Raw genomic sequence first — 21709 nt, forward strand, 5'->3', positions numbered from 1 at the left:
CGGAACCCAGGAGTCTCGCTCGCTGGGGGCCAGTGGGCGGCAGCCGGGCTGGGCGGGCGCCGGCGGGGCGGCCCCCCAGTAAGATGTGCGCGGCGCCGCGGGGCGCCCCCCACTCGCAGCGGCGCTCGGGAGCCGGGCTGCTGGGCCAGGCGGCGCCTCGGGGGCTGCTGCGCGCCCGCGCCTAGAGCTGCCGCCCCAGGGAGCCCGCCACGGACGCGCCCCGGGCACGCTCGGCGGCGCCCAACGATGACCGCTCCCTGGCGGCGCCTCCGGAGTCTGGTTTGGGAATACTGGGCCGGGCTCCTCGTGTGCGCCTTCTGGATCCCGGACTCGCGCGGGATGCCCCACGTCATCCGGATCGGTAAGGGCTCCCCGGAACCGGGGGTCTCCGTGCGCCCGGGCGGGGGCGGGAACGGGGGGCCACGGTACGCGATCCCAAGAGATTTCCCACCCTCTCTCCGCGCTGCCGGGGCCGGGTGACCACCAGGAGCTCGTCCCGGTGAGGACAAAGTTCCAAAGCCGGGGTCATGGGCCTTACTTATTGGAGAGGAGGTAGCCGAGGTGCGGCGGGCAAGGGGCCCTTGGCGCGCTCCTGGGAGGCCAGAGCTGGCGGAGTGTAGCGAAGCGTTCCGGTCCCAGCCCGAGTCGCGGGAGCATTTCCCGGCCAGTGCCAGCAGGACCGGCCGCAGACCGAGTTCTGGGACCCGGCTTCTCCGCGAAGCGGGAACCCTGGGGAAGGCGCCAACTTCTCTTCCTTCCTCGTTCCCCGAGGGCCCCTCGCCCCCACCTGGGGCAGGGCTCGAGCGGCCGCGGCGGGGACGCAGGATCCGGCTTCGCATGACAAGGGCGGCCGGTCTCCTCTCCCGGTGGCTGCCCTCGGCCTCGGTGGCCCCCGTTCAGCCAGCCCCGTGGCGCGGGGCAGGGGAGGGGCGGCCCCCGCCGGTCGCTCCAGCCATCCGTCGCGGCCGAGGCCTCTCCTCCGCCCGGGGCAGCGCAGGCAGGCGGAAGGGAACGACGGAGCCCGCCCAGTGCAGCCAGGAAGAGCAATGCGAGTGGATTTTAAAGTTAGCCGAAATCCCTCCGCAGCTGGCGGCGGCCGGCGGAGCTGCGTGCGGCGTTCTGGGGCTCTGGCGTCCCCGCGTCTCTTCTCGCCAGAGTCTCTTACTCGGGGCTTTAACTTTGTTGAGGCATCCTGTAGACAGCGCTCCGGGCTGTGCGGGATGCCTCCGAGTGTCCCAGGCCCGAGACCGCCAGGGCTGGGCCTGGCCTGGCCACGCGGGAGCTTCCGCCACGCAGGCCCTGCGCCCGCCACCAGGCCGGAGACCTGGGCCGCCTGGGTTCGCGAGGCGCCACCACCAGCATCTGGCACAAGGAGGCCAGAGCTCTGCTGAGCCAGGGCCACCTTCCTCCCCAGTGGCTCTAATCTAGGCACGGACTCTGGGCTGCCAGTACCGTGAGGGGGTGTTGGGAACCAATGTCGAGCTTGGTTTCCGTACTTGAGGATTTCCTAGGAGGCAGTCAGAAACCTGTCTTTCTCCTGGATTCCAGATCCTCTTGAACTGGACATCTGGACGAGGCTAGAGCACAGTCCTCAGCTCTGCCCACGCTGGGGTCTTTCCGTTTATGCCCAGGACCCTGGCAGGCAGACATTGGAGGCAGAGGAATCCAGGCACCCGACTCTGGGGACAGCCCTCGCGACCAGGCTTAACCCTTTGCAGCCCAGTCTGCTCCTGGCAAGACAAAAATATCTCTTCTATCTCTGCACCTTTGCCTGCCCCAGCGCCCAGTTTGGTCACCATTCCAGGAGCAAGCAGCCCCTTAGTAGTGGGCTAGTTCTTCCTTTATTCCCTGCTTCTTTCCCTCTGTTTTTTTTGTGGGCCTGCATGGTAGGGTGCCCTTGGGAGAAAAGAGGGGCACCCAAAAGGTGCTATGCACCCAGCCCATGCATTGCAGGTCCCTCTTCCGTGGTCCTTCCTCCACAGGGGTGGGATGGGCATGCTCCTAGCCCAGCGTCAGGGGTGGCAGTCTTTGGGGGCCCAGGAAGAGAAGGAGCAGGTGAGGGAAGCCCTGGAAGGCTGAGCTGAGGAGGGGCAGGATGATGTATCCTCACCCGCTCCCTCTTACTGTGAAATTGACTTGCACTGGGGGACTCCTCACTGCCCTGAGGGGAAGCCCGAAGCCTGCCCGCCCTTTCTTGGGTTCACCGTGTAATAATGCAATTAAGGATGGCAAAGCCCTCCTCTCTTCTAATCTTCGTATTAAGCCCCAGGATTAATTAGCATGTTGGCCCAAGCCATTTATATCCAAGAGCCCTGCCCCATTTGATTCCCAGCCCGAGGACTGGGGTGTTGTGCCGATGCCGAATGTGACTGCCGGAGCTGTGCCAGCTTGGATGGAGGATGGGAAGGCTCTGAGGCCCCTGGGCTTCTCTGGAGCTTCCTGGGGAGCTGAACTTCTGTCCTTCTGAGCACAGGCTGGAGTCTCAGCTGGAGCCAGGGGCTACAGTGGACGTGGCACAGAGAGAGACACACACAGAGAGAATCTCATGCTGAAACCCAAACACAGCATCTTGGCTGGGCCTGATGCCATCTCCCTTTTTCTCTCTCTCCCCACCCCTGGGATCTCAGGGCTCTGGCTAGGGCCGCAGGAATTGAGGCCTTGGAAATTGGGCTCCAGTGTGTGCTGGGTGCTTCTGGTTCCCAATACTGGTGCCTGAGCTGGCTGCGCTGACAGCCGAATCCTTCTCCAGCAGGCAGGCGTCGCCTAGCACCAGCCTGGGAGAGGGGTTTCCTGCAGGTGTGCGAGGGGCTCTCTGGGCTGGGGAGCAGCGTACCCGCTCCCTCTCTTTGTGCCTTTTTTTGGGGGCTGAAATTTCCTCTTAGACAAGGAGATGGATAGCTCAGCAGTGTGCAGAGTGTTCAAACAATCCGTCTTGAATAGATGAATTGCATTGCTCTGTCTTTTTGTAATTGTGTCTATCAGAGGGAGAGGTCAAGGCATTGATTGCTTGGATGGTTTGCAAGTAACAAAGGAGAGTAAGGAAGAGAGCGAGGGAGAGAGAGTAATTGGATTGTAGTCTGCAGGAAAAAAATGATCATTGATTATTTTATATGAATATGTGGAAGATGTATTCTGCGTGTGGTTATCAAGTGTTGCTTATTGAAGGCTTTCAAGGCATATTGTTCAGCATTTTATTATTATTATCATCGTTATTATTGTTCAGATGGATCCTAGTCTTAACTCACAGAAAGCAGCTTAATGCATGGGTCCTCTCAGTGCTTCAGTGGCCTCATGTGGGGACCTGGATTTCCTGGTTACGTGACCTAGAAGCTGAAGTGGAGGGGCCCTGGGCTGGGAGCCAGGAGACCTGGGTTTTCTGCTCTGCCTTCCACCAATTTCCTGAGCCATCTTGGTCAAATCACACTCTCCCACCAACCTGGGGCCTCAGTTTTCCCATCTGTAAACTATTGAGTTGGCCGTGATGGCTGGGGATATTCTGTGGTTTCAAAGTTCCCTTTAGTGCAGGCTGCTGGGGACTGTCAGTGCCGTAGTAGGTTTCACGGCTAGATGGTCCCTCGTGTTACATGCATACTGTAGGATAGAGGGCCAGCCTGGAATTTGAAAAGGGAACCAGACAGTGGGGGCGGTAGCTGGGGAGCTCGAGTGGACGATGGTGATCTCTAGCCAGCCAGCGGGGGAGGTTCAGGGCCAAAGGACTGCAGAGACATAAAGCAGGTGTGTGTGGAGGGGTGGGAGGCGGGAGGGACAGGCTAGCTCAGCACTGGACCCTCCGAGCATCTACAGACAGAGCAAAAGAGTTTCGAGGCTCTGAGCCTGGGCTGGGGGCGGGGGTGGAGGAGGGGGGTGGCGCGGGGTAGCAGGTACTGCAGTCTGTCCCAGGGGCGTGAGGTCCCCTCCCCCAGAGTTCCCAAGTCAGCCCTGTCTGCATCTCCTGCGATCGGTTCATCCAAATGGTCCTGAACGTTCGTCTCCTGAGTTTGGGAGCTGCTATGCGTAAAACAATGAGAAATTTCTCACAGTGACTGGTGATGCGCTGAAACATCCCGCCAGCCGTGTTGAGCAGACAGGCGCTGAATGAAGATCAATAGGGTTTTCCTCCCCGGAAGCAAATAGCTTCAGACAAGACCTGGGAGTGGCCCGAGGGGCCTTAGAAAGCATTAACTTCAGGAATTTCTGCCTCCACTTTCTAGCCCAGCTGCTCCTGTCAGCCCGGGCTTCCCTCCTTCTCGAGCTGGAGTTTAATATCTTCTTGATGCCTGCCTTGCACTGCGCTAAACAGTCTTTTGACGTCAGGATGATCTGGGGTTTTTCGAGGTGGTGGATGCGGGGTGAGCCAGCACAGTGTCCCGACCAGGCCCTTCCAAGGTCACTCGCATCCCCCTGCTGCCGGCATGACAGCTGACTTCAGAGGTCCAGCCCACTGTGCTCTTTCCAAAGGGCTCTGAGGAGCCGCTCTTCGTCCCACCCTTCAAAACGCAAGGCTGCTTGGCTGCTTTTAGGACCCTTCGTGGGGCCTGTGAGCCTCCCTGTCAGTGCCATTGTAGGTTTCACGGCTAGGTGAGTCCCCACGTTCCCACAGGCCCCGTGTCCCTGCCCCAGGAAACAGAGCCGCCTCCGTGGGGAGGGGGGAGGCACAGATGCCCTATGGGTACAAGAACAACCCCGTCCTCGGCGGTGGGGGCGTGCAAGGTCGTATGCAGAGGAGGCTCAGGGCTGCTTGGGGCGCTCTTTTAGGGGAAGACCCGGTTGTGCTCCACCGCTGGGACGGTTTCTGATCCGCTGAGGCCAGGCTTCGTCCAGGCTGCCAGCTGCCCCGGCCTCTGCCTCCTGCTGCTTCCGCCTGCGCCCTGCCTTGCTTGCTCAGGACCCTCCAGAGGGAACCAAGAGAGCTGATGTTCCCCCTCAGCTGGGCAGCGGCAGAGAGGAGCCCTGGGCTCCCCAGGCCCTGCCTGGCAGCAGAGAGGACTGAAACTCCAGCAGCAGGGCCCTTCCTCTGGGGCCTGCCCCCAGCAGGCCCTGGCTTGTCCTCCCGAGGAGCTTTGGATGGACAGCTGGGCCAGGGGCGGGCCTGGTGCAGACAGGCCTTGGACTTGTTGGCTGGAATAGCTCTTCTCGCAGGCGCTGATTCCCCAGCAGCAGCGCCAGGGGGCAGTGTGCCTGTGCTGAGGTGGCCGTGCGTCTCCTGCCTGGGACCCCACCTGGGTCTGGAGCGAAATCAAAATAGGAGAACAACACACAACCGCAATGCAATGGTCCTGGTTTATTGAGCACTTACTAGCTGCCAGCGACTGTGCTTTTCAAACAGTGACTGGTAACGTAGCTGTCGCATTTTTTTTTTTTCTCACCATCTGGTTTAGACTTCACAAACACCCTGCAGACATTATCCTCATTTTGCAGATGAGGAAACTAAGCTTGGTGAGGTCACTTGCCCAGGATCACGTGGCCAGTGAGTGGTGGATGCAGGATAAGAATTCCCACCAGCCTGACCCCAGATCCTGTGCTTTTAACTGTCTGTGTAGTCGGAAGATGGGAAGCACTGACTTTCATAGGCGCTGAGTGCAACGCCCCTTCCCCCCATGGTTCTGGGTGCTGAGTGCGGCCTCAGAGGCCTGGGCTGTATGGGCTTTGCAACATTTAACCCTACCAGTGCCGGTTTTCAGCGTCAGACTGTCCTTGCTGAAGGACCAAGTGGCAGATATGCTTCCTGTAGAGGAAAGGTATGGATGACCTTTCCCACCCCTCCCGCGTGTGCAACGCACATCCGTACATTGACTACACCTCACCTTGTCCGGGCGTCTGGACTCTGCCTAACACTTTAATCTGAGCCCGAAATAAAGGTTGGACTCTCCCTTGGTTGTGGTCAGTCCACCCACAGGAATCCCTCTACTCTGGAAACTCCAGCCTACATGTCACCCTGGCAGCCACCAGGCTGTCCTCAAAGACATCATCAGAGCCTTGAGGAAACCCCAGGGCCCTGTGTCTGTGTCTCCCTCCATCCTCTTCAGCTAGTGGCCTGGCCAGAGAAGGTGGTCAGCAAATTAGTTCCTGTCCTCCCTTCCTTCCCAGTCCCATCTCCCCTCCAACATCCTTTCCAGGCTAATAGGTTTTATGGTCATTTTATTTTTATGCAAGAGTCACATTCCAGCCTTCTAAATAGAGCCTGCATTGCTGTGAATTGAGACTGGTGGACAATAGGAGGGTAAGGTCCTCTGACACTGGGCCCAGGAATATGTGTTGGCTGTCCCACAGACACTGTGGGTTGGATGTGGGGACCTGGGTGCAAGAGCTGCCCAGTCCCCCCTTCCCCATGCCACGTCTGCAAGAGCAGAGGAAAACCCACGCCTACCCTTCTCCTACACCTTGTTCCTTCTTCCAGGGGGCACAGGGAGACTGGGTTATGGTGGCTGCAGGGACTGACCTGTTCTCGAAGTGGGGAAACTGCACTGCTCAGAGTGCCCACAGAAGTGACAGATTCGGAACAAGCACGATTGGAGGGGTCGTGTTATTTTCCAGGGCCTCAGTTTCCCCATCTGTAAAATGGGGATGAGACTTCCTGCCTCACGGAGTCAAATAGATGGGATGTCATTTCAAAAAAGCTTAAATGCTGTTCAAATATCAGCATTTCTTCTTGTTTTTGTTGGAGGAGAGGAGTCTGACACCAGCACAGGGCGGGACTGGGATGAGGTGAGGAAGGCGGCCGGGGAGCAGGATTTAAGGAGGCTGTCAAGTGGTGACCCTGCTCTTGCATGACTGAACGTGACAGTGAGCACCTCCTTAAATTTTGTGCCCCAGGTCCCTCACTGGCCTGTACCTATTAGCACCTGTGTTTGTTCTGAAGTCCCTGTTTTCTTCTGCTTCTCTTTGTGCTCCAGACACCAAATCCCAATTGAGTGTGATTGAGAGAGGGGAGAAGACTGGATTGAGGGCAAGGGCAGTAGGTTTGAGGACAACAGGTCATTCTGATTTTGCTTTTGTTTCCCTTCAGCCACATTTCATAGCTGCTGGGCCCCTGAGCACTCGCCCCCACCTCACCTTGGTTTATTTCCTTCGGAATTACCGGCAGGGTCCACGCTACCTCAGCGACAGCCAGGCTCTCCCCTCCCCACAAAGCTCGGGTTCCCACGTTCCTCTCCTTGCTTCCTTTGACCTTTGTACTTTGTTCACTAATGCTCACTGGCCTTGGCTGTAGCTATACTTGTGGGTATGTCCAGGGCTTTCTCTAGTAAAGAAGTTTTTGGAGTCAAAAAATATATTTCACTGATTCTAAGATTGACTCTTTGCCCCACATTTTCACATCTCCGAAATCAGTCTGTGATTTTTTTTGGCACCTTAAAACATGATGCTGTGTCTCGGGTTTGATGAAATGTGGTGGATCTGAGTTTGAGTGGGAGTCTAACGTGCTAGCTGTGTGACCTTGGGCAAGTCACTTCACCTCCGAGCCTCCATTTCCTCATCCACAAGGAAGAAATATTAATATTGGGTTAAACCATATTCAGCTATGGTTTATAGGTCAAACCATATCTGACCTATAAAAATTTCATATGGTTGAACCTTATAGGGTCTTCACAGGGTTGTCGTGAGGATTAAAGGAGATAAAGTATCTAAAGCTCTTTGCACAGTGCCTGATAATAAATGTTAGGAGAAAAAGGATTCCCCAACAGTGGAGGCTGTGTCTCCGCCATCAGACTCTGAGCTCTGAGGCTATCTGCTGCTTATATACCCTCTGCCTTGTGCCAACCTTGTGATCAGTACCCCATGCAGCTCAGTACATGGTATATGCCCATTTCTCACATACCCATATGGCCAGCAGTGGAATGGATGTCTCCGGCAGCCTGTGACAGTTACCTGCCATGCTAGGGAGCAAGAGGGGTGCTCTTCTGAGGATGCTCCTATATGTCCAGAAGCTCCCAGACTCCTCCTGGCCTGTTATTCATCACACACCTGAAGCCCACGGGGTGTTGGTCCCTCCCTACATTTGCAGTGTTTTCACTGAAATGTGTTTTGCATGTATGCAGAGCTGGGAAGACCCTGGTTATGGGATGCTCTTGAGGGACTGGTCCAGGGAGTCCTGACCAGTCCTCTTGGATGTGGAGTCCAAGCGTGCTTCCAGAGCAAGCCAGTGCAGAGAGGGTCTGCAGCTGGAGCCTGGGCCCCAGGGGATAGACTCTGCTGGGAGACACCAGGTAATGAGGCCACAAAAGCGGGGGAGGAGAGAGTCCCCATGGTGATCTTAACAGATCGGAGATAATGAGATGGAGTGATATGGGGGGGGGGGAGTGGCAGCTTCCACTTCAAATCCTTTGGTGCTATGCTGAATGGTGGTTAAGGAAGGCAGAGGGAAAAAGAGGAGGGAGATGGAGCTAAGATTCCAGTTTGTGTGAAGAGGGTTCCAATCCATAGGAGACAATTAAGTCTTGTGCTATTAAAGGGACTGATGCAGACAGGCTGCGATGGAAGGGGGTTTATAGAGTTCTCAGAACCACTGCAGGGATGAGCTCTTTAAATATAGGAACGAGAGAGACTTCTGCAAAGCCTTCCTGCATCTGCTTTGCAGAACTGAAATATGCTATTCCAAAAAGCCTGCCCAATTGGGCGGAAAAGCAGGAGCAGGGAGCCAAGGCCTTCCCAGGACTCCAGGCATCACATTTCCTGTCTATGGTGAAGACTCACAGAATCCACGCTGAAAAGAACCCCAGGGGTCAGTCTAGGCCTCTGCTTCTCCAACATTAACATGCATCGGAATCACCTGGGGTGCTCAGTAAACTACAGACTGCTGGGTCCCACCCCCAGAGCTTCTGATTCAGTGGGTCTGGGTGAGGCCTGAGAATTTTCATTTTAATAGGTTCCCAGGTAATGCTGAGGCTGCTCGTCTGAGGACTACACTTTAAGTACCACTGTTCTAAGTCACTGGAGGACCCCCCCCCTGCCCCCCATAGGTGGATATCTAGTCTCTGATTGAATACCACCTGTAACAGGAAACTCACCACTTTTCAACCGTGCTTTGTTCTCTATTGCACATGTATGGGCCCACTCCAATCTTTGTTGCAAAATTTCCCCTAAAATTGGTTTTCCTGCAGTTCTGGGGAAGGCAGTATGACTTGGACGTTGAGAGTATAGGTTCTGAAATCCATCTGTCTTGAGTTTGAGCTCTCATTCCTTCCTTCCAGGCTGTGTCACTTTGGGTAAGTCACCTAACTTCTCTAAGCCTAGATTTCCTCACCTGTAAAATGGGGATAGTAATAGATTTGACTTCATGGGATCATGAAGAGAATTGAGAATTAACATGACTGGCCCAAAGGAAGTTCTGAATACATTTTAGCAATCTAACATTGTGGATAAGCTCACAGGTTCTGGAATCCAACAGCCTGAGTTTGAGGGCTGCCTGCATCATTTCCCACCTGTGTGATCTTGGGCAAATTATTTAATTTCTAATGATAATAATAATACCTGCCTTACGGGGTTTTTGTAAGAATTAAATGAGTTAATAACATAATATGTTTAGACTACAGCCATGGTAAGCACTCAGTAAATGTTATCCATTGCTCTTATGTTATGCTTACCCCGCCCCCTGATTCTGGTTTGGATTTGCACCCTGTCCCACAGTGCAACCCTACAGAAATGTAAAGGCATTTCTCTGGACTAAAGATAACCATTTCTTTCAGCATGGTGTCCAGAGCTAACCACAGTCCTGCTTATGTATTAAAAACAGTAAACTCATCCTCTTCTCACATCCCAGCATTGGTGTCTACTTATACACCCCCAGATTATCTCAGGCTTTTCTGCAGCCGTTTCACTCTGTTGATTTATACTGGGCTGGTGGTCTCATGAGATCACAAGGTCTTTTACACAGGCACCGCTGCCGATCTATCACTTCTCTCATCCTCTCTTTGGCAGTTGATCTTTTGAGCCTGAAGGCAAGACCTGTCATTTATCCCTGGTAAATCCTATCATTGAACCTTCAGGCAGTTTTTCTTGCTCTTTGTTTCTGGACCACCAAAGCCTGTTCCCATCTATCCATCCTTGGGAGGTGGGCATGGATTTCACCCTCTTCTTCCTCCTCGGCCTGCTCCAGGGGTCTGTGATAGAGAAGTAAGTGGTTATTGGCCTGCAGTATGGTTGAGGTTGGGAACCACAGATCTGGACAGTGGAGCTTTTGTGGCTTCCTTTCTGTTGTCTGGCATGCTTCGTGCCATCTGAGCCTGGGATGAGCATGCCTTCCCTCACTTCAGCCATCCCTGCCATCAACACGTGAGGCAGGAAATGACCAATGTCAGAGTCTGTTGGCTTTATTCAGTGGTCTTAGATCCACTACCCTACACTTTAACCAGCTTTGAAATCCCACTGGGTTCCTCGTGCTTTCAGGCCCTTTATGACCTGCCGTGGTTGGCATCTCCAGACTCATGCACTGTCCCTCCTTGCCTCACACACTCTCTCTGCTCCTCTGTACCAAACATCCAAGTCCCCAGAAAGCACCGTGCCTTCCCTCACACTTGGCCTCTGCTCTTGCTTTTCTTTCTGGCTGACTTCTAGTTACACCTCAGGTCTCAGCAAACATGTATTTTCCTCCAGGAAGCCTTTCTTGACTCCCACCTCCTTCTGTGAGTCACCACAGCACCCTGAACTTCCTTTGTCATAGCGCTTACTGAATTGTACTTCTTGGTTACCTTAGAGAGAAGCTCTCTTAGAGAATCTTAGAGACAAGCGTGGACCACAGCTGGCTTATTCACCACTTTCCCAATGCATCTAGCATCGTGTGTGGCACACAGTAGGTGATTAATAACTATCTGTTAAATCAATGAATGCCTTGATACATACAGTCATTTGAATATAAGTCCACCTAACAACCTCCTCATTCAGCTCAACACTTTTTCCATGTTGTCAACAAGGATTTCATGAAAGAACATTGTTAGATTCTTCTGTGAAGTCAGTGTCCTAATGCTGTCCATGGTGGTGCTCTGCTCCATCAGTTCAGCACCTTCTATGCCAAGACCTCTCCCGTGAGGTCTACTGGGCAGAGCTGGAGTGTTTAGGGGAGTGGGCCTTTCTTTCTCAGGCCTAGAACTCGTCTTTATATCCATTGTCTGGTTCATATCATGATGATTCTCTTCTCGAGAGAGGCACAAGCTGTCGACTTCAAGAAGAGGCGAAAGAAAAGACCATGATCCTCCTGTCTTTTCTGACCTCTTCCCTCTCTCCTTCCCATTTGCCCCTCAGCATCTCTGCTGCTGCCTCTGGGAACTGAACCACGGAAGAGAACTTCTGCGGTTCCATCCTCAACAGACGGGTCACTCAGTTAGCTTCCAAGCAGAACTGTAGCTGTGCCACTTGTGCTACCACCAGCCATAGGTCAGGCTTCTCCTTTTCCTGTTTACGCCACATCACTGGATCCTGCCAGGATGTGTAGACAACAGGTTTACATGACAGGTTTGTGTCAAGTGAGGTGTTGACAGTTAACCTGGAGAGTCAGGCTGTATAGACAGTCAGCCTGGGCCATTTAACCCTGGGAGCATAAACGCCATCCACAGTGGGTTTAGCGAGTGTGAACGTGTGCGTGTGTGTGTGTTTGTGTACTTGTAAGAGACGACCAATGGAAGGGTTGTTTCTCAGGCACAAGCTTCCCAAAGTGGGGCTTAACAGCCATTCTTTATCCCAAGGCTGATGAGTGACTACAGTGACTTTACTTTGGATCAGTGGGGAAACTGAGGGCTTAAGTGATGGTCCCAATTCCCGGCTGACTGGGCTGACCTGTCTACAGAATTTGTGTAGCTGAGAGTGGGGGTGGGACAGGTTTGCAGGGGAGCACCGAGCTTCCCCTCCTGAACATGACAGGACTGGGCTCTCCCCTGAGACTAGGACCTCCCCTTTCTTGCTTCCCTCCCCAAGGAAACAGGTGACACATTATAATCAGAAAGAGCCTGTTGCCTACATGGCCATTTTTCCTGCCCAGTTTAATAGAGGTGACAGCCGTCTATTTTACTTGTCTCGTAACATCGAATCAGTAAATAAAATATGGGTGAACTCTCAGGTTTAGTTATGGCTGGTCCATGGGGACTGAGGGCTGGGGGAGAGTTGAGCAGAGAGATTGAATCCCTGGCTTCTTACCAGAGAAGCTGAGCCTTGTCTCTTCCTCTGGATCCAGAATATCTTCCTGTGCTGGAGGAGGCCAGGCAAGCTCATCCTGTTTGACAGTCTCTGAGTCCGTGGAAGAACCAGCACACAAGCGGAGGCACTCCGAATGTCAGAACTACAGGAGTACAGTACCTGCCCCACTCTTTTCTCTCACGGGTTGGGAGACTGAGGAATGAAAAGGGGAAGTGACTTGTGCCACATCCCTTGGTGAGCCATGGAAAAATCAGATGAAAACATGGGTCCCTGACCCACCCCCAGTGTATTAAGAAAATCACATCCACTTTCCTATTACACACACACCAATCTGCACACATTTGAAGCTTTAAATTTGCAGTCTTAAGAGACTAGATTTTTCAGTGTGGCAAAACAGACCTACAAAACCTCTATTTCACATTGAGGGAGAAATACAAATCACATTCATATGTGTTTATAAAAGCTCGTAGATAATGATAACACCCTGTGTAGTGCTGGGAGTGGCAGGGAAATTAAGGTCCACCCCAACCTCTGCGTTCAGCACCACGGAGAGCAGCCGGGCCCTGGGGTAGTGAGTGGGCGCCACCTGCATGCTGATTCTTACAGTAGAGGCGATGTGGTTATTGTAAGGTCTTGCTAAACAGGCATTCTTTTTCCAAATGCTATTCCTCTAGGACTTTGCTGTTCGTAAACCAGACTGAGGTGTTGAACAGGTACACAGTAGGCTAGTAAGAACTATTATTTGTGGTCGTTCAAATCGAGTAGCTCACAGTAAAAGAAAATGGAGTGAATGGATAGAATTTTCTCCTTTTTTTTTTTTCTCCCACATAATTGTTCTTAAACCTTTGGTGCCTTGTATGGCTTGTCTGCTAGGGAGCAGTAGCAGAGGACAAAATGAGGGAACATTCCATCGTCAAGTATCACACCTGATACCAAGCATCTTTGCTCAGCTTGTCAGCATCATCTTTCACATTGCATTTGGTAAGTAGGCTTATGTTATGTATTTTTATCCTGCTAAATGTGATTTCTTAAAAGTATTTTGTGTGTTATTATTTCCTGAATCATGGAGCCGTGCATACCTATAATAGAGCCATATTTTCTGCTAGTAAATAAAATTACTCCTCGTTCAGGTGATGGGAATTAAATGTGTCACAGCTTTGTGGCATTCCCCAAAGAACCCCAGCAAAAGCAGGTGCTCCACCACCTGGATGTGTCTGAGAAGCCTTGTGATCGGGCTGCGTGTTGACAAAGGTCTCTCCCAGCCAGGAGAGTCACGCCATGAGTGACCTCAGCATACCTCAGAGAAAGGGGGAGTTTTGTCCATCCCTGGGGTACTGAGAGTGGCTGAAACACCTGGACTCGAAGCCAAGGGCATAGGAGGCTGAGAGCATTAGAAAGATAGAGTCTGATGAATTGGCATTGGCCTCTGAACAAGAAGGGAGGCTTAGGTAAATGGGCTCCCAGGATTTAGGAGGCAAGATGGCACCTTGAAGTCATACTGCAGATAGAAAGATCTGGATTGGGCAGGAAAGACGTGGGCTATGGTATGTACAGAGTAAGGCTACTCCGGGGACCCTGGATTGAGACATCTTAGTGAGAGGGGATTGGGGTTTTTGCTGCTCCTGCTTGGATTCTCAGAATCAGAAAAATCTGCTTTGGAAATGTGGCTATTTTTATGCTGCTTGTAATTTAGTGTTTATTTCCTGTCTTTTTCACATGGTCTCTGGGCTGACTCATTGATTCACCAAACATTTCTGGATCGCCCGCTCTGTGTACTGCAGAGTACACAGGGCAGGGGATTGCGGGGGTCTGGGGGGATGGCTCAGCATCTCTGGACCTGGTGGCATCTGAATGGCCTCATGGTAGGTCCAAATAGGTGACCTTAAGTGATAGCCATGGTTCCTTGAACAGTTAGGTTCATATAGTTCAGGCTAGAGCCCTGCACTTAGATCTTCCTTGTTCTCCTGTGTTCTGGGGGGGAGTACTGAGGCTCAGAGAAGAAAAGAGACAAGGTAAAAATCACACAGTAGAGCCAGCTGGGAAGCCACATCTCTTCCCTTTCACCCTTCACTCCTGCCCTTGTTCTTGCCCTTGCTCCTAAATCATTTCATCATTTATATTGTTCTGAGAGTTTTTTCACCCCTGAGCTGTCATACCCCATCCTCAAGCCCCACCCAAGGTTCATTTTGGCCAGTTCTTGGTCTCTTGGTAGAACTGACTTAACTTTCCTAGATAGCGTGGGTACATGTGTAAGTAGGAAGGAAAAGGTTAACAGGGGTTAGTATCCAATTTTTCATGTTTCCAAAGGATACGATTCTGTCTCCTTGGTGAGAAAGTTCTTCTTTCTGGCCAATTCAGAGTCTTCCTGCTGCTGTGTAAAGCCATCTCATCCATGATGTGACATTGGCCATTCATGGGATTTGGAGGAAACATCTACAGAGTAAGATCATTGGGAGCTAGTAGCTTCGGGGCTTTTTTTTCCTGGGGCTGTAGCAAAGAAGCTCTCAGACAATTAAGCTGAAATGGCTGCGCTTTCACTCACATGGGTTTGGACAGATTTACAATATTTTCTTTTTTAAAAAATTGGGACTGTTTTTTCATGGAGACAGTGATTTATGGAATAATCAATTTCTTTATCTACCTAATCCATGGGCGTGATCTATCAGTGGAGGCATCAATTTCTCCCAGAGGCTGGGGGGAGTGGACAGCCTTTGAGCCTGAGTCACCCAGCAGAAGGCAGCTTTTTCCAGGAGCTAATGTGGTCCCCAGATCTGGATCTGAGGCCTGTAGTAAGGAGGGGGTGGAGCTCCTGCAGCCTCACTCTTTTTTTTTTTTTTTTTTTTTTTTTTTTTAAATTTTATTTATTTATTTATTTATTTATTTATGGCTGTGTTGGGTCTTCGTTTCTGTGCGAGGGCTTTCTCTAGTTGCGGCGAGCGGGAGCCACTCTTCATTGCGGTGCGCGGGCCTCTCACTATCGCGGTCTCTCTTGTTGCGGAGCACAGGCTCCAGACGCGCAGGCTCAGTAATTGTGGCTCACGGGCCTAGCCGCTCCACGGCATGTGGGATCTTCCCAGACCAGGGCTCGAACCCGTGTCCCCTGCATTGGCAGGCAGATTCTCAACCACTGCGCCACTAGGGAAGCCCAGCCTCACTCTTTGAGCAAAGATGCTAATTCTTTCTCCTCATCAGTCTTAGCCCCACCCAAAGAGGAGTAAGGTGTGGTATGTGCTGTTCCCATCCTACAGGTATGGAGACTGAGTGCCAGAGAGGATGCTCAAAGACCAGAGGTTGGAGACATGAAGTCAGGAGGGGTTATCTCATCTCTCAGTCTTTGAGGACTGCAGCATAGAAGAGGGGGCAAACCTGATCCTATAGGTCCCAGGAGAGAATTGGGGCCAGTTGGGTTATGGTCCAAGAAGGCAGAATTTGGTTCAACACCAGCTGTCTTGTAGTCAGTGATCTTTGAAGATTAAGTGAGATACCTTGGGCATAGTGAACTTCTTGCTATGGGAGATGTTCAAGAACAGATTGGCCTGGGATGTTTCAGAGGGGCTCTGAATTCCTTTCACTATGTGAAATTCTAGGCATCCTCAACTGTGCAGTTAGAGATGCTATAAAAATTGGGGCTTTCTGAGTTCCCTAAAAGACCAGGACTGTGCCTGCTCTGCATTACATAAACTCCATTAAGGCTGAGCTCAGCATGGTTGCTGCAAAGAATATTCTTAAAGTCAGACCCTTCCCTGCATGTCTTCTACAGCAGTTCATCCCTTGGCAGTGCCCTTGGGTCAGAAAGGAACCTGGTGGCTGCAGCCAGCTCCAGGGAGGGCCCATCAACATTTATGAGCAGTATAATGCCAAATACACTGGCATGCCCGATGTCACTTAATCTGCACGTCTCTCTGACGTAGGGATGGTGACCATTTCTTGCAGATGTAGAAACTGATGTCTGAGGGAGATGGATGGTCTGAGGTCACACAGCTGGTCGAGGTAGAGTTTCGTCCTCTGGTTCACACGTGCAGTTGGTCGTTCTCACACGTTGCAGTGAGCCTTTTCTGGGCACATGCTGTATGCCAGCCCTCTGTGAGCTGCCAGGACTGCAGGGTGAGCAAGACAGGCGTGATCCTGGCCTCATGGAGCTTGCAATCTAGCGAAAGACAGACATCAGAGAGTCATTACGAAGCTATCACCTCGCACCAGTTAGAATGGGCATCATTAGAAAATCTACAGACAACAAATGCTGGTGAGGGTGTGGAGAAAAGGGAACCCTCTTGCACTGTTGGTGGGAATGTAAATTGATACAGCCACTATGGAAAACAGTAGGGAGGTTCCTTAAAAAACTAAGAATAGAATTATCATATGACCCAGCAATCCCACTACTGGGCATATACCCAGAGAAAACCATAATTCAAAAAGACACATGCACCCCAATGTTCATTGAAGCACTATTTACAATAGCCAGGTCATGGAAGCAACCTAAATGCCCATCGACAGACAAATGGATAAAGAAGATGTGGTACATATATACAATGGAATATTACTCAGCCATGAAAAGGAACAAAATTGGGTCATTTGTAGAGACGTGGATGGACCTAGAGACTCTCATACAGAGTGAAGTAAGTCAGAAAGAGAAAAACAAATACCGTATATTAACACATATATGTGGAATCTAGAAAAATGGTACAGATGAACCAATCTGCAAGGCAGAAGTAGACACAGATGTAGAGAACAAACGTATGGACACCAAGGGAGGAAAGTCGGGAGGGGGTGGTGGTGGGATGAACTGGGAGATTGGGATTGACATATATACAGTAACATGTATAAAATAGATAACTAATAAGAACCTGCTATATAAAAAATAAATAAATAAAATTTTAAAAAAAAGAGTCATTACGAGCTCAAAGTGTGTTGCAGAGGGACGTGCAGGCTGCCAGGGGAGCATCAGGAAGGGCTGCCCCAAGGAAGTGACATTTGTGCTGAGACCTGAGGGAAGAGAAAGCGGTGGTTAGGTGATGGCGGTGGGGAGGCGTGAGAGGTATGTTCTAGGCAGAGGGAACAGCACGTACAAACGCCCAAGGCACAGACAGTTGTGTTAAGTTGAAACTCCATGAGCTTTGGAGGTGAAACATGGTCAAATATCAGCAATTTCCTATGTTTAAAACTAGTGTTTAAAAAACTCAAGCAAGTCTGATGTGAGTGGAGCAAACAGAGGGCATGTTAGAAAAATAAGGCCTGAGTCGGGGCGGGGTATGGAAGGCTGGATAACCCAAGGTAAGGAGGCTGAACTTTAGCCCCAGGGCACTAGGGAGCCATTGAGGACTTTATGAAGGGGAGCAACAAAAGCAGATTGTAGCTTTGAAAAGTCATCCTAGTGGCTGTGTGATGTGACTGCAGGTGTAAGATTGGAAGCTGAGGGCAGGCGGACAGGCATTAGGAAGCTGATTAAATAGTCTAGGTAAGAAAGGACAGGACCATGTAGCATGGAGGGTTGGTTAAAGAATAGATGTCCTGTTTCCTGGTCCAGGGCTCTCCCCAGAAGCCTGGGCATCCCCTTTGCCCCAGGCCCGAGCACTGGAGGCCAGGCCACGATGGGCATGAGCCACCCTTCCCGGGGCCACGCATCTGTTTCCGGAGTTCTCCATCGATGGATGCCACATCCGCGGTCTGCGAGCTCAGCTGGGCCTCCAGCCCCATTTCATGGTTCCCTGGTTTGACCAGAAAACCCTAGGCGTGTTGTGTCTCCTGGAGGCAGCGAGCACTCCTCAGGGCTTGGTGGTGGCTGCTCCCCTCGTAGCCTCTGCCCGGCCGGGCCTTCAGGCAGTCTTTGGTCTCCCTGACAGCCTGGCAGGGAGACTCGAGAAATGGGCTCTGTCTGATCTTGGCTTTTCCCTTAGAAGCCTCCAAGGGGCCAGGAGCTTCCCTGTGGCTGAGCTGAAACCCCTTCTCCCACTGAGGGTGGAGCTGCCCTCCTTTTCCTTGGCAGATGTGGTGGGAGGAGGGAGACCTCAGCCTGCAGGACAGGTGCGGGGGTCACTGATACCTAGGACTGTGGCAGCAGGGGTGGGAGTGGCAGCCCTGCGCAGATCTGACTGGGCTCTGCTTCCAGCACTCTGTGCTGAGGAAATGTTACTATTTTCATGAAAATAATAATAGCGATCCCTCCCCTCGAAGGCTTACAATGTGCCAGACACTGTGCTAAACATCTTCCAGGCATTCAGTCACTTAATGCAGCAAATGTAAGAGGTAAAGACTTTATCCTCACCTTGTAGATGAGGAAGCAGAACCTGGGGTGATGCACACAGAGGAAGCATTCCATAGATGCTGGCCGATATCATCATCACATCATCATCATCGTCATGATTGCTGATGTTATTTTAAATAATGGACATAGAGACCTGTCAGAGTGCCCAGTTCATAGTAGGTACTCAGGAGTATTTATTGAATCTCTTTATACAGATTTGGGCAGAAAATGGGGTGAGTGGGCTGGGTAGGGAAACCAGCTTGGGACAGGGCTCTACCCAGCCCTCTCAGTCCCTGAGGATCTCTGGCTCCCGTTCCTCTAGCCCAGGACTTTCTTAGCCCAGTCCCTCCCCTTTCTCATGCACGTAGCCCATCCCCCATTCCTCTAGCCAGGGCACCTGGGTTCTCTGGCCCCCCCGGGTGCCCTTTCCTGGCAGCTGCAAGTAATACAAGGACGGCCCTCAGTACCCCCTCTTTGGGCAGCGAGGGTGGATTACAAGACCCCCATCCTTCAGGTCTTCACACTGTGGTTGGCTCCGCCCAGTCCCCAGCCACTGGCAGACCCCTCCCTTCACCCGGCCAGACAGAAACCACTTCACCTGCAGAACCATTACCAACTCAAGGCAGGTAGGGCTGTTTCTGACGCCCGTGCTTCTATTCTGTGCTCCCCATCTGTGCCCTCCCTTCTTTGGCCTCTTGCTGAGTTTCTTCTTTCTCTTTTTCTTTCATACTTCATGTGCTATTGTAAGTCTCACCTCTTCCAGAAAGCCTCCTCTGATGCACCCAGGCAGTGGGTTACAACCGTCCGTAAGCCTCCCCGGAGCCTTGCTCTAGCCCCCTTTATCAGTGCAGAAATACCTACTTCCCCACTCTTCTCCCTCATGACCCCAAGGCTTATAATGTTGAGGCTTGTAGACCTCTTGTATTTGCCTCTGACTTTTTTCAAATCTTGTTATTAAAACTACAACACCTTCTGATAGTTTACACTCTTGAAGACAAACTCTGTGGCCTGGAATTCAAGGAATTCTCTTTCTGAACTCTGTTTCTAGGCTCTGCCCTCACTGTCCATCAATTTAATTGCAAGTTCCATTAGTTTTTTAAGTGAGTTAGCCAGCATTCAAAAGTGGGGATGTTTTATGCAAAATCCAGGTTGGTGGATTTCCAGGTTCTTTTCCCCACACGTCACAGCCGCCACCTCTCCTTAGCGTGCCTCCCCTATGCCAGGGCCATTGAGTGTCGTGCATGGTGCCCTTTTTCTTGCAGTAGAGTTAAGAAGAAAAAGTAAAATGTTTTGTGTACCTGTGTGTTTATTATCAGGAGTAAACAGAAGACAAAGAGGGCCGTTTATTTCGAATGTTTCTGTCTCATCAGCCCTACTTCACGTTATGTTTCCTTTTGGCTCCTGCAGGCACTGTGTCCCCTGGACCAGGAGCTTCTCAAAGACAAGGACCTTATCTCATTCTTATTTAACATGCTAAAAGCAGCTATTGTTCATTGAGCCCTTTTCTGTCTCTTTTTTCTTTTCTTTTTTCTTTTTTTTCCCCCCATCTCTTTTTAACCCTCACGATAGCCCTAAGGTGGGTGTACTTTTCCCCATTTTCCAGGGATGGGATCTCAGCCGTAGTGGGATGAGGGCACCCCTTCAGTAAGTGACAGTGTCGCCACTGGGATTTGAACACCCGTCTGCCTGGCTCCAGCTCCATTCCCTGTGTATTCCCAGCAGCTGCCCCAAGCAACGCCCACAGTAAGCAATTAATAAGTGCCCAACAAATCTAACTGAATTCCAGAGTCACAGATGGGATGGAACCGGGTGGGAAACCTCCACCCCTTGCGCACAGTGACACGTTTAGGATGCTCCTGCTTCTTCCTTCTTTTGACACCTGGCTCCACGAGCTGGTGCTGTGTATCTCTAGGGTAGCATCACCCAGAGTTAAGTTAACCTGGGCCAAGAGGGAAATCTGCTGTGGTTCCTTCGCTTTACGATGTCTTTGAGGCGCCAGGACATGGTGCGGGCATCAGAGCTCTGCCGGAGGATTTTAACAACCTCTGTCCTTGTTCGCTCCATGCAGCGCTCGCAGTGGCCACAGGCCCATCACTCCGACACAGTCCCAGCAACTAATTGGGCCTGGATAATAGGCCACACAGACATATGCCGTTTCCCATCCCCCTCCAGGCTCTGAGGTGGGATGCAAAGTAGGAGGCTCTGCGAAGCTGCCACTTCTGCTTGGTGGGGTTTGGGGGAGAATGGGGATAGAGGGGAGAGGATGCGCCCCCAACCCAGGCAGGCATGGGGTGCTGGTCACCCTCGCGCTGGCCAGGCCTTGGGTGGGGGCACCTACAGTGAGAGTGTGGGCTGTCTGGGAGTCCCCTGTGGACGTTGTCAGGAGTGGCTGTCAGAGGGAGAGTTAGAATAGTGTCTGTAAATTCCCCTCACCCAGATCCTGAGATCTCATTATTCCGTCGGCCCCCTGGCGCCAGGTGACAACGGGAAGCTTCAGATTCTTTTGGGAGATGTTTTCTTTGCAGAACCTCCAGCTTTCTGTACAAGTGGATTAAGTTCTGGACTAAATGGGGGTGCTTACTTTCCTGGTATTTGGGGCTGGCTTTGCCTTCTGACTGCTGCGATGTGCTTTGGGTCTATGGATTATCCCCCCAAATCCAGACTCCGGGATCCTGAGACTCAAACACACTTCTAGTTTGAGATTCTAGACATCCAGCCTTCCTGGGCCTGGAAGCAGGTCCCTTTCCAGGGAAAGTATCCTTGGTTGATGGTGTTGGATGTTGCAGCAGGGATGAGGAGGGACTATAGTGTTAGTCCTGATACCACCTGGGAGGGTGCCAGAGGCCACTTCCCTGGGCCAAGCTCAGTCCTGCCCACTGTAGGAACTGAAAGACTCGACTTCCTGGAAACTGCAGCGGACCTGGAGCTCAGGTTGGGGGCTCAGCTTCTGTGAAGGTCTGTCTGCGTGGCCTTCTTTCTTCCCAGCCCCAAGTAGGTCATGCTGGGGTCATCAGCCCTGCCCATGGGTCAGCGGATCTGGTGTCTCCACTTCCTGATGCTTAACAACCAAAAGAGGACCATGAAGCATACCACCACCCTCAGGCTCCATGCTTCCTGGGCCTGCTTGAGGTGGCTCCATCACAGGCCAGCGTGAGGCTGAGGTCCCCTTGCTGGGTTTGCAGGATAGTGCAGGCAGGGGCCACTGAGAGGCCCACAGGCTCTGTCTGTCCCTTGGGGTCTCTGCTTTAGCCCATGACCTGCAGGGAGATAGGGCTTTTCCTCTCTGTCCTCCTCAGGGTGGACAGTACTACCTTTGCCCATTGCCCCAAACCAGGGGACAGGCCC

The 21709-nt window shown here is 51.9% G+C and overlaps 1 protein-coding gene across 1 annotated transcript in view; it reads left to right on the top strand.

The window, feature by feature from the left end:
- Positions 1-246: 246 nt before the first annotated feature.
- The window catches only part of GRIK3 (glutamate ionotropic receptor kainate type subunit 3), a 231769-nt gene continuing 210306 nt past the window's right edge, over positions 247-21709 (top strand). The window contains exon 1 of the mRNA XM_061186776.1: positions 247-361. Coding sequence (XP_061042759.1) covers positions 247-361 — 115 coding nt within the window. The remainder of the gene's footprint in view (positions 362-21709) is intronic.

The sequence above is a fragment of the Eubalaena glacialis genome, chromosome 3 (assembly GCF_028564815.1).
Source record: "Eubalaena glacialis isolate mEubGla1 chromosome 3, mEubGla1.1.hap2.+ XY, whole genome shotgun sequence".
Taxonomy (NCBI): domain Eukaryota; kingdom Metazoa; phylum Chordata; class Mammalia; order Artiodactyla; family Balaenidae; genus Eubalaena; species Eubalaena glacialis.